The 12,446-nt window shown below is 37.5% G+C and overlaps 1 protein-coding gene across 1 annotated transcript; it reads right to left on the bottom strand.

The window, feature by feature from the left end:
- Positions 1 to 2,095: 2,095 nt before the first annotated feature.
- Positions 2,096 to 3,023, bottom strand: LOC129553962 (olfactory receptor 52E2-like). Its single transcript, XM_055422631.2, is given in 2 exon segments — positions 2,096 to 2,699; positions 2,701 to 3,023. Coding segments are annotated over 2 exon segments (927 nt in total).
- Between the last annotated feature and the right edge of the window lie 9,423 nt (positions 3,024 to 12,446).

Below are 12,446 nucleotides of genomic sequence, written 5' to 3'. Positions count from 1 at the left end.
GATGTTGAAGCTGAAGAAGCCCCAAAGTATTGGCTACCTGGTGTGAAGAGCTGAATCATTGGAAAAGACCTTGATGCTGGGAAATATTGAGGGCAGGAGGAGAAGGGGCAACAGAGGATGAAGTGGTTGGATGGCATTACAGAATTAATGGACATGAGTTTGAGCAAACTCCAGGAGACAGTGAAGGACAGGGAACCTGTAGTGCTGCAGTCCATGGGGTCACAAAGACATGGACGTGACTGAGCAACTGAACAACAACAATGCAAATTGATGAATGTGCTAATTAACTTGACTTTGGTAATCATTCATATAATATCATCACATGCATACATTTAAAAATCATATTGTATAAGCTAAATATAGACAATTTTTATTTGCCAAGCATACTTTCATAAAGCTGGATAGCCTGAGTTAATTTAGAATTCTATATGCTCCAGATAACCTTAAAAATAATGTGGGGTAAAATCATTTTTAGCAAAGAAAAACAAAAACTCACCACCAACAGAACTGCATCAAGGAAATAAGACTTAAGTTTATGTAAGAAGGAACACATACCAATAGAAATAGTAGATATTGGGAACATTTAAATGGATATTTACTGTCTTACATACTTATATGTTTATGAGTTTTAAATTTTATAAGAAGTAACTTAAACCAACAACAGCATATGTCAGAAAGCAGATATATGGACTAAATTTTTTCTAAGGTCATTTACTAAACAGAAAGTGGTAAGACTGTTCATTTATATTAAGATTTAATAAGTTGTTTAGGCATTTGTAGGGCAATGGCTAAAGTAATTGTAAAGTTATTTATAAAATAAATGCAAATGAGACTTACAATGGCAATAAACATATTTCAGAGAGCAAAAGCTTTGTTGTGAAAGATCTAGTTCAGGTTGAAGTAATAATGGCAAACATAAGATAATAATTTAACAAAACAAATAGCTGTAATTGTGTCAAATGTGCTTGAAATAGTAGTATACTTAAGATACTAAAATTGCCAGACTGGTTTAAATATAAATTGTTTCATACTTGAAAAATGAAACAATTATCAGGATAATAAAAGACTGAAAGAAAAAGGATGAATAAATGAGTTTTTATGACTAATTTTAAACTCTGCAAGTTCCACAGTCATAGAAAGTGATATAATCACCATTTAACTCCCAGTAGTTATGAAAATAGACATGCAAAGTAATTATAATTATATTGAGAGAAGAAAGAAGCTCGGTAAAACACCAAATGACCCACCACCAATGGATACATTAAAAACTTTTGACATAAACATATCAACCAGATATTGAGAAAAATAAAGAAAAATGATATAATCTACTTGATGCAACTACAAGGGACAAAGAATATGCAGTACTGAATGCTGAGAAGTGGTCTGAAGAGCTGATGGAAATTAAATGCAGTTCAGTTTAGTTCAGTCACTCAGTCGTGTCCAACTCTTTGCGACCCCATGGACTGCAGCACACCAGACTTCCCTGTCCATCACCAACTTTTGGAGCTTACTCAAATACATGTTCATTGAGTCAGTGATGCCATCCTGCCATCTCATGCTCTATTGTCCCCTTCTCCTCCCACCTTCTATCTTTTTCAGCATCAGGGTCTTTTCCAAAGAGTCAGTTCTTCATATCAGGTGGCCAAAGTATTGGAGTTTCAGCTTCAGCATCAGTCCTTCCATTGAATATTCAGGACTGATTTCCTTTAGGATTGACTGGTTTTATCTCCTCCCTGTACAAGGGACTCTCAAGAGTCTTCTCCAAAACCACAGTTCAAAAGCATCAATTCTTCTATGCTCAGCTTTCTTTATGGTCCAACTCTTGCATCCATACATGATTCCTGGAAAAACCATAGCTTTTACTAGACGGAACTTTATCAGCAAAGTAACATCTCTGCTTTTTAGTATGCTGTCTAGGTTGGTCATAGCTTTTCTTCCAAGGAGCAAGCGTCTTTTAATTTCATGGAAGTTAATAATTTACAATGAGACCCAATATAGATGCATATTTAGCATAATTTTTATGAAAAATTTTCTACATTTTATGAAATTGCATATTTAGTCTCATATGAGTTAGATGTCATTCTTTTTTCTTTATTCATTTCAGTTTTAATATTTTCTTTACATGGTCATAGATCTGCTTAGTTCTGACTCCATATATGACAGGGTTGAGCATTGGCGGTACTATGACATAAAGATTGGCCAGAAGTATATGGATATAGCGGGGAACATTTTGTCCAAAGCGATGTGTCATGAAGGAAAAGAGGGCTGGTGTATAGAAAGCAAGAATCACAAAAACATGAGAACCACAGGTGCTAAGAGACTTGAGTCTGGCTTCATGGGAAGGAAGACGAAAAATGGCATGGAGTATCTGAACATAAGAAAGGGCAACGGCTATGATGTCAAACACTAAATTACAAATTGCACATAAGCCATAAATAATATTGATCTTGATACTGGCACAAGATAGGCGAGCAAGACCCATGTGTTCACAATATGTATGAGGGATGACATAACTCCCACAGAATGGCAATCGTAAAATGAGAAATACAAACGGAATCGCAAAAATAAATGCCCTCCCTAACACAGCAAAGCCAATCTCAGAAACAACCCTGTTGGTGAGGATGGTGCTATATTGGAGGGGGTTGCAGATGGCCACATAGCGGTCATAAGCCATTGCCAAGAGGACTGCTGATTCCATAAGTGTGAATGCAAAACATCTGGGAGAGGCATGCTTCAAAGAGGATCTCCTTGAGACCAAACCAGAAGATCCCAAGCATCTTAGGGATGGTAGCTGTGGAGAGACCCAAGTCAATGGTAGCCAACATGGCCAGGAAGTAGAACATAGGCTGGTGTAGACTGCTCTCAGCCTGGATCACAAATAGGATAGTGAAGTTCCCTATCAGTGCAGTCAGGTACACAGCACAAAAGGGGAAGCCAATCCAGATGTGGAGTGTTTCCAGTCCTGGGATTCCCAGCAACAAGAAGAAAGAGGGGTGAAACTGGGTATCATTGGGAAGGGACATCCTGTTGGGCAATGCATATGTCTTCAGAACTGTGGACTCACACAGTCTATAGGCCACCAGATATTTTTCTGTAGCTTTGAAGACCTAAAGACAGTATAAGAATACTTCATTAGCTACCTTCTCTCATTATCTCAGTCATCACCAACAGACAACCCTCACTTTGACCATTTTAAAATTCTGCAATCTCTAAATACAGTTATGGACATGAATTCCACTTGATTGAATGGCAACACAAAGCTTAACACACAGGATGGATATTAACATTTCAAAAAGCATGTAGATTCATTAAAATTTATAACAAAATATTAAAAATTACTTTAAAAATTAAAATAGATTCATTCATTAGTATTTAGTCATGAATATTATAAAATAAGGTAGGGATAATAGTGAAAACAGCATCATCAACTACCAATTATTGAGGTGCTCCTACTATTTGTAAGATTTTTTGCAAAAATTACTCTTAATATTTAAAAAAACACCTTTTAAGAAGAGCACATTTTACATAAAAATTGTCTAAAAATTAATGTGTTTAAAAGATTTATCAGAAGTTTAAAATGTTTTCAAAGGAATATCTGGGAGATTAAGCTAGAGAGAAAAGCAGTGAATGACAATGGAAGAAAAACAGAAATAAAAGCTATGTCTTATCTATGTTTTGCTGCACACAAACATAATACTCCACACATATTATATAAATACACAGTCATTTTTAAAACTCACATCAACCTGAATAAAATATGTTAGTATTTCTCATTTACTACTGAGTCAGTTATGATTTTAAGAGTTTAAACTAGATGTCAAAATGCCAATCAAAAATGAGAGAGACAAAAAATTAGGAACATTGTTAAATTCAGTTCAGTTCAGTTGCTCAGTCTTGTCCGACTCTTTGCGACCCCATGAATCACAGCACGCCAGGCCTCCCTGTCCATCACCAACTCCAGGAGTTCATTCAAACTCATGTCCATCGAGTCGGTGATGCGATCCAGCCATCTCATTCTCTGTCGTCCCCGTCTCCTCCCACCCCCAATCCCTCCTAGCATCAGACTCTTTTCCATTGACTCAACTCGTTGCATGAGGTACACGATAATTCAATCATTTTCAAGGTTCCCTATATCTTTCTTTACATCTTCTTGTAGTTTGCTTATAACATTTGATAGGAGATTTCCAAAGCATCTATGCATGCATGTGTTTAATTATTTTGTAGTGAAAAGTCTTCTTCTGATTATTTGAAGATTCCATGGCAGCAATACTAATTACGGCCACATTTTCAGTAAGTCAGGATGTTATCCAGGTGTTGATATAAAGAGGGGGAAAAAAAGAGTGTAATAGACATGATATGGAAGAAGCAGTTGAGTATGAATGGTAAACCTGAAGAGAAGCAAAGTTAGGAGAAGGAGGCACTCTGTGGCATTTGTGACAGAAATAAAGTCTATTTCCCTGGGGTTGTGTCATTACAACAGAATTGTAAATACTTTCAAAGGGTATGGCAATGAATGACAGGAGGAGTGAAAGTAGAATTCATTTATGGAGGCAAGTTGTTCTGTGAATCCCATGGGTGGATATAAGCAAAAAATCGAAAACATTTTCCTTTCTTTTCCAGTATACAATATGCAACAGTTTAAAAGCTAATGAAAGCTTACTTTGAGTACTAAAGGGTAGATTTGATTGCTAAAGGGTAAAAATGAGGTACCTCTCTGGCTTTTCTAAGAAGGAAGGAATAATACTATATTATTTGTTTGATAAAAATTTAAGTGAAAATTATATCTCCTTGGACATATATAATCATACCCTATGGTGGTGCAGAAGGTAAATATCAGGGAAGTAGCCAGAAAGTGGTATGATTAAACCAAGTGGAAGACACATATAGACAAGGAACACACACACACACACACACACACACACACACAGAGTAGAAACAAGGAATATACAGAAAGGAGTAAGATCTGACTTGTCAGCTATATAGTCTTTAATGTTCCTGTGTACATTAAAAAGTTTTGCTTCAGTCATTCAGTTCAGTTGCTCAGTCGTGTCTGACTCTTTGAGACCCCATGGACTGCAGCACACCAGGCCTCCCTGTCCATCACCAACTCCCAGAGTTTACTCAAACTCATGTCCATTGAGTCGGTGATGCCGTCCAACCATCTCATCCTCTGTCTTCCCCTTCTCCTCCCGCCTTCAATCTTTCCCAGCATCAGGGTCTTTTCAAATGAGTCAGTTCTTCAGATACATAAACTTTAACGCTCCTGTGGCCATTCAATAGTTTTGTTTCAGTTCAGTCGCTCAGTTGTGTCTGACTCTTTGCAACCCCATGAATCACAGTGCGCCAGACCTCCCTGTCCATCACCAACTCCCAGAGTTCACTCAAACTCATGTCCATCTAGTTGGTGATGCTGTCCAGCCATCTCATTCTCTGTCGTCCCCGTCTCCTCCCACCCCCAATCCCTTCCAGCATCAGACTCTTTTCCAGTGAGTCAACTCGTCGCATGAGGTGTCCAAAGTATCGGAGTTTCAGCTTCAGCATCAGTCCTTCCAATGAACACCCAGGATTGATCTCCTTTAGAATGGACTGGTTGGACCTTCTTGTGATTTTGCTTAGCTGATTGTTAAAGAGCAAATTTTGTAAAACCCCAAGAACAATGTGTAACATCCTTGGCATGTGAAAGTAGGAAGATAGTAAATGTAGTCTTTACCTGTTGACAAGACTTCAGGAATTACAGGAGTTGGTGATGGACAGGGAGGCCTGGCGTGGTGTGATTCATGGGGTCGCGGAGAGTCGGACACAACTGAGCAACTGAACTGAACTGAACTGAGATGGGACAACAGTTTACAGTAAGATGGATGTGTTAAAGGAAGGGTTGTTAGTGATCTTGGTTCTTGTCACTGAAATTGAGGACACCTACAATCTTTTGGTTAAACCATGGTGAGCTTTCATGCCTGCCCAGAGGTATTCTATCCATTTGATGTTGCCATGAGAACACCCTGATATTTTCTCCTTGACTCCCTTGGATTTAATTTGGTAAAAATATCATTGTTATGTCCAAGCCTCTAATGGACAAAAGCATATAAACAATAATGGAAAGTTCTATCAAACAAATTTTAAAAACACCCTTCAAGACATAATTGAGATATATACTCTGGGTAACGGTGAATGACCTCATGCAGACTAAATATCCTTTTCTTCTGTGTTCTTAAACAATGTAGGCTAATAGTGTATATAGTGAAATACTATACATATGAACAATCTACAACTGCATGTCCTAACATGTATGTATATTACCAAATGATGATGAGAGAAAGAAATTGGCTATTTATATAGAAGTTAAAAATAGTAAAATCTATTCTAGAGTCTGAGAGGTCAGGATAATTATTACTTTGTGGAATACTGGTAGTCAGCATGAGTGGGACTCCCAGGGTGTTGATAATTTGTTTATTTGCTTATATACTGGCTATACAAATGTAATCACTTTGTAAAAAATTGAGCCATGCTTTTATTATATTTACCTTGTTTATGGATATGAAAGTTCAATAAAATATTTACAAAATATGAATTCTTTAGTGCTGACAGAATATATGTCATTGATTTTTGTATCCCTGACATCACTTAGCACAGTATATTTCATAAAGTAAGAAATCAATATTAAAATGATTAATGGTCATAAAGACATCTTAGGCTAGATATAATTTGTGCTCTAGATATAATTTGTGCTCTAATCTTATTAATAGTTTCATGCATGTTATGTGTTATTCATTAAATACACATTATTGGATGTGTTCTGTGTTGGAAACTGTCCTGAAACATTTCAAATTTGAGGTTTGCACAATCATGAATAAAATGTTATGCAGTTGACCCTTGAACAATTTGGGGGTTGTGGCACCAACTTTCCTTGCAATAAAAAAGAACATGTAACTTTATTGTTACCTTTCCATTTCTGCAATTTCACATTCTCTGATTTAACCAACCTTGGATCATGTAGTACTATAGTATTTATCATTGAAAAAAAATAAAGGTACAGTTAGACTCACAAAATTCAAAGATCAACTGTATATACTCTGATGCAGTACTGAAAAACAAGGATATTCAAAGGAAATAAATTTCTAAAAATTCATAAAGCTATTCCACAAATAGGGAAACAAGTTCTACATCAATATTTGAATTCAATCATGTAATCTACTCTTAAAGGACTTCCCTGGTAGCTCAGATGGTAAAGAATCTGCCTGCAATTCAGGAGACCCAGGTTTGACCCCTGGACCAGGAAGATCTCCGGAGAAGGGAATGGCAACCCAGTACAGTATTCTTGCCTGGAGAACTCCAAGGGCAGACCATGGGGTATTAAAATAAAATGGAATAGAGTTTCTCAAAATTATAAGACATCCTTAGTCATACATACATAGCACCTCTCAACAGCAAGATCAAATACTTCCCTGTAATTGTCACCATTGTGTGAAGCAATTCTATAAACGTATTTTTTGTAAGCTCTAGAAAAATAAGTCCTGTGATAGTGAACATTTCATATTTTATTTCTATTTTCATTTTCATATTTTCCTTTAAAGATATCTGTTCCTCTGATTATTTAGTAAATACTGGTGATTCTTAACCATCAGCTTTAGCTCCTGTTATTTCTCATTTAATTTAATATTTCTAAATAAACTTATCCACATCCATTGCTTTAAGAACTTTCTTTATAATAAGGATTACTAAATAAATGTCACTAGTCCTCAGGACTGTGACAAATTCAGATTCATATAACCAAACTCCTGAGTAACTACCTTCACATTTTCACATGTAAAAATATTACAAATAAAATATTTCTATAATTTAACCCCCAATTCCACTTCTACAAAACTCCAACTTCATCTTAATTGTGCTGTTATCAGTCTCAATAAATGGTATTACTATTCAGTGATTTGGCCCATCCAGATATATGAGCATCACTCTTTTCCCTTCTCCGCCTATGGAAAAAAGATCAACACTTGATTCTTTTCTAAAAATGTCATTAAATATAGTACCTTGTCTCCATCCTAACTGGGATAGTTTAAGCCATCTATATTTTTTACAGCACAGTACTCTCCAGTGTATAAGAGTATGAGCTCTACATTCAGACTAGTTTTGTTAAAAGCCATCTTCATGATGCATTCACTCTAGAGTTGAGAGAAAGAAGTATTACTTATTAGCTGTGTGGGTCTGCACAAGAACTTTGACATCTCTGTACCTCCTCAGTTTCTTCACATAGAAAATAGAAATAAGAAGTGTAAATGAATCCTTAAAATTAATCTCTATTTAGAACATATAATTCTTTCAAAACACTTTGAACTATATTCCAAAGATACTAGTTATATACCTTTCTTTAGATATCAGGCAGACATTTTTTTTTCTGAAATGTATGTTGAATAGATTTAGGCTAAAATCCAAATAAATGCCTAGGATTATATGGTCCTTCCTAAATGTGATAATATTCTTTCCCTAAACTCCATCATTTGTCTCCTTTCCTCAAAACTTATCCCATATCTCTTTTCTTTCTCTTCCATTCTTCTTTCCTTTCACCCACCACTGTGTCCTATAGATGCAGTCTGAGTTGGGGGACACAGAAGACTCACTAACTAAAACTATCACAACATTGCTAATCAGCTCTACTTCAATATTAAACAAAAAGTTAAAACAAACAAACTCACCAGACTGAACACCAGGATCAAATCCTGTCTGCTTTGTCTCAGTCTGCTCAGTTTTTATGTAAAAGCCAGTTTTGTAATAGGACATAAGGTCTCTGAGGATTCTAGTTTCTAATCTGGCCCTAAGTCATGATTAGAAAGCCATGATTACTAAGAAAAAGAAGACAGAAAAAAGTGAGTTTTCTTGCTTACCTTGTGAATCTCCATTAATCTTTCATTAACCTGCTCCATCTTACATCATACAATAATAAATGGAGCTCATTCTCTTAACATCTCAGATCTTCATTTAAGGAGACAGTACAATTCTGTGTTCAAAAACAATGACTCTCACGTCAAAACACTTCTGTTCTACTATTTATTTATTTATATGTTTACCAATCAAAAGTGATATTAAATCTATTATTTAACCTCTTCATTTTATTTTACTTCTTTTTCAATTGTTCTTTATGTTTTAATATAGCAACTCACTTCTCATTCATAGTTAATCCCAAACCTAATAATTTACTCCAATTCTTTTCACTGACTTTGCTTACTTGCTTGCCTGCTAAGTCGCTTTAGTCATGTGTGACTCTTTGTGACTCCGTAGAATGAATCCTGCCAGGCTCCTCTATCCATGGAATTCTCCATGCAAGAATACTGGAGTGGGTTGCCATTTCCATCTGCAGGGGATCTTCCTGACCCAGGGATTAAACCTGCATCTCTTGCATCTCCTGTCTTGGCAGGTAGGTTCTTTACAACTAGCACCACCTGAGACTCTTGATCTTAATGACTTTAATACTGCAATCAAAATTTGAGTTATATTCAATAGGCAGAATTAATAACATTTTAGGAAATCTTTCAAATGTATCAATAATTATAAGCAAATGTTCATAATGTGTTTTAGATGTTTCAGCTAAGTCTAATTATTATAAAAAATATAAAAACTTTATTAGTGCATTTATTGACTTACACAGTCCTTTTGCCTTATTTTTTTCCCTGAAATAACAACTAACTAATATATCACAATAATTGGACTTGCATAGGCTATGTAATGCCGATCAACTTTTTGTGGGTATTTGACCAATACCTACAGTACTCAAGATCTTGTTTTTAAAAGAGGGTCCAACGTGTGAGGGTTAATAATTTGCTGTGCTTGAGTTTTTAAAACACTTTTATCTTTGAATTTGGAAACAGTGACAGACTTTATTTTCTAAGGCTCCAAAATCACTGTAGAGCGACTGCCACCATGAAATTAAAAGAAACTAACTCCTTGGAAGAAAAGCTATGACAAACCTAGACAGCATATTAAAAAGCAGAGACATCACTTTACCAACAAAGGCCCATCTAGTCAAAGCTGTGGTTTTTCCAGTAGTGATGTACAGATGTGAGAGTTGGACCATAAAGAAGACAGAGCCAAAAAATTGATGCTTTCAAACCCTAGTGCTGGAGAAGACTTTTGAGAATCCCTTGGACAGTAGAGTTCAAATCAGTCAATCCTAAAGGAAATCAATCCTGAAAATTCATTGGAAGGACCAATGCTGAAGCTAAAGCTCCAATACTTCAGCCACTGGATGCGAAGAGACAACTCACTGGAAAAGACCCTGATGCTGGAAAAGATTGAGAGCAAGAGGTAAAGTGGGTGACAGAGGATGAAATGGTTGGATGGCATCACTGACTCAATGGACATGAGTTTGAGCAAACTCCCCAGGACATAATGAAGGACAGGGAGGCCTGGAGTGCTGCAGATCATGCGCCCTGGGATCCCAAAAATTTGGACACTGACTGAGTGACTGAACAATAGCAATATTTGAATTTATATTCTGGAATTGAAATCTTATGTGAAAATGAAGCAGATGATAGGGTTTGAAATCAGACATATACCTTCATACCTGCTATACCCATTGTATCAGACTCATATACATTCACACCTGCTATACTCCTCCTATCTTCCAAGAAAGATGTTTTGCCACTTATTTACCCTACCCTGGCCCAGAGACTGCTGCTGCTCTCTCTTGCCCTTGGCCTGCTTCAAATTCTGAAGTTATCCACACTGGTAACCAGTACTCTACTTCATAAGATAGGGGCCCTGTGTTCCTGTGCAAGTTTTCTCTTACCTGACAGTTATCCTCATACCCCAAAGAAAGAACAACAGAAGATAAAAAAAGAACACCATAAATACTTGAAAGAAAGAGATCATTGTGAAATGAAAATATCTCCTGCCATTATCAATAAATACGAAACGTCACCACCATCAGCAATTTCTGGCCTCCAAATGTGAATGAGGGATCCCCAAACTGTGATCCAGTGGATTCTACTGCCACCACCCCAAGATGACTGCGGAGCAGCTGGGGAAATGCAAGAGAAAGTCATCTGCCACTTCAAATGGTGAACAGGGAAACAGGATTGGCTCCAGATAGCTGAGGTGCACATGAAAGGAATAAATTCAATGAGCCCAGAGGCTTGCATCTTCCCATAAAAGAATCCTAAATACCGATCTTTGATGTTCAGACTGCCTGCTCCTTCTGTTGCGAAGTAGCATAGAGCCTGACTTCCCCTCCTGCCTTCTTGGAGCAGTTTTCTGAGTTACTAGGATGCTGACTCCTGGGCTCAGAGTCCTAAACAGTCCCACCAAATAAAAGAATGCTCTACTTTTAGGTCACATGTCTTTTTTTTTTTTTTCAGTCAACACTATCAAAGAAAAACGAAGCTCTTTATTTCCCTCCTGCATTTTCAACAAAGACCCTGTGGGGGAGTGTGTAATTTCCTCAGTTTTGTCCCAGGGCAGCAAAAATGTGAAGCGACAGATGGAGCAGTGTTACAGCTCATTTTTATTTAGAAATCAAAGGAAAACACATCCTTGAGGTGTGAGGGAGAAGAGAAGAGGAGAGAAGAGGAGAAAAGAGAAGAGAAGTCCCTTCTCCTCAATTTTGGCTCCTCTTATTATATGTCTTTTCCTCCTCCCCTTGGGGCTGCCCTATGTAAATTGGGCTAGCCAGGAGGGCTGTTTGTTTTACCCGAGGTCCTCACTTAGGTCCTTGGACCTTCCTTTCTATTTTTGCGGGCTTTTCCCTTCTTTGTCTTTTAGCCACCTCCATTCTGGACTCCTTTTTCCTATTCTAACTTCCTAACAACCCCAGGAACTTCACTTTGCCCTGGGCTCCTCAAATTCTGCAGTGGTTAAGACTGAGGATCATACATAATATCCTGCAAGTTCAGGGCACTGTTATGGACTGAAAGTTAATAGACACTTCATGTGTTGAAACTTTAACCCCCAGTGTGGTAGTATTTTCAGATGGGGTTCTTGGAAGGTAATTAGGATTGGAGCAGGTCATGAGGGTGGGGCTCTCATGATGGGATTATTTACCTCACAAGAAGAGCTTCCCTGGTAGCTCAGATGGTAAAGAATCTACCTGCAATGCAAGATACCCAGGTACAATCCCTGGGTTGGAAATATCTGCTGGAGAAGGGATAGGCTACCCACTCCAGTACTCTTGGACTTCCCTGGTGGTTCAGCTGGTAAATAATCTGCCTGCAATGCGGGAAAACCTAGGTTCGATTCCCAGGTTGGGAAGATCCCTTGGAGAAGGGAATGGCTACCCACTCCGGTATTCTGGTCTGGACAATTCCATGGACTGTATAGTCCATGGGGTCACAAAGAGTCGGATATGGCTAAGGGACTTTCACTTTCAAGAAGAGGAATGGCCACATGTGGACAGCAAAAAGGCAGATATCTGCAAGCCAGGAAGAGACCTCTCACAGAGAGCTGAATCAGCTTGGCCC

This window comes from Moschus berezovskii, chromosome 14 (genome assembly GCF_049115385.1).
Source record: "Moschus berezovskii isolate FMDL1 chromosome 14, NW_MosBer_1.0, whole genome shotgun sequence".
NCBI lineage: Eukaryota > Metazoa > Chordata > Mammalia > Artiodactyla > Moschidae > Moschus > Moschus berezovskii.
This window is presented reverse-complemented; position numbering and strand designations above follow the sequence as displayed.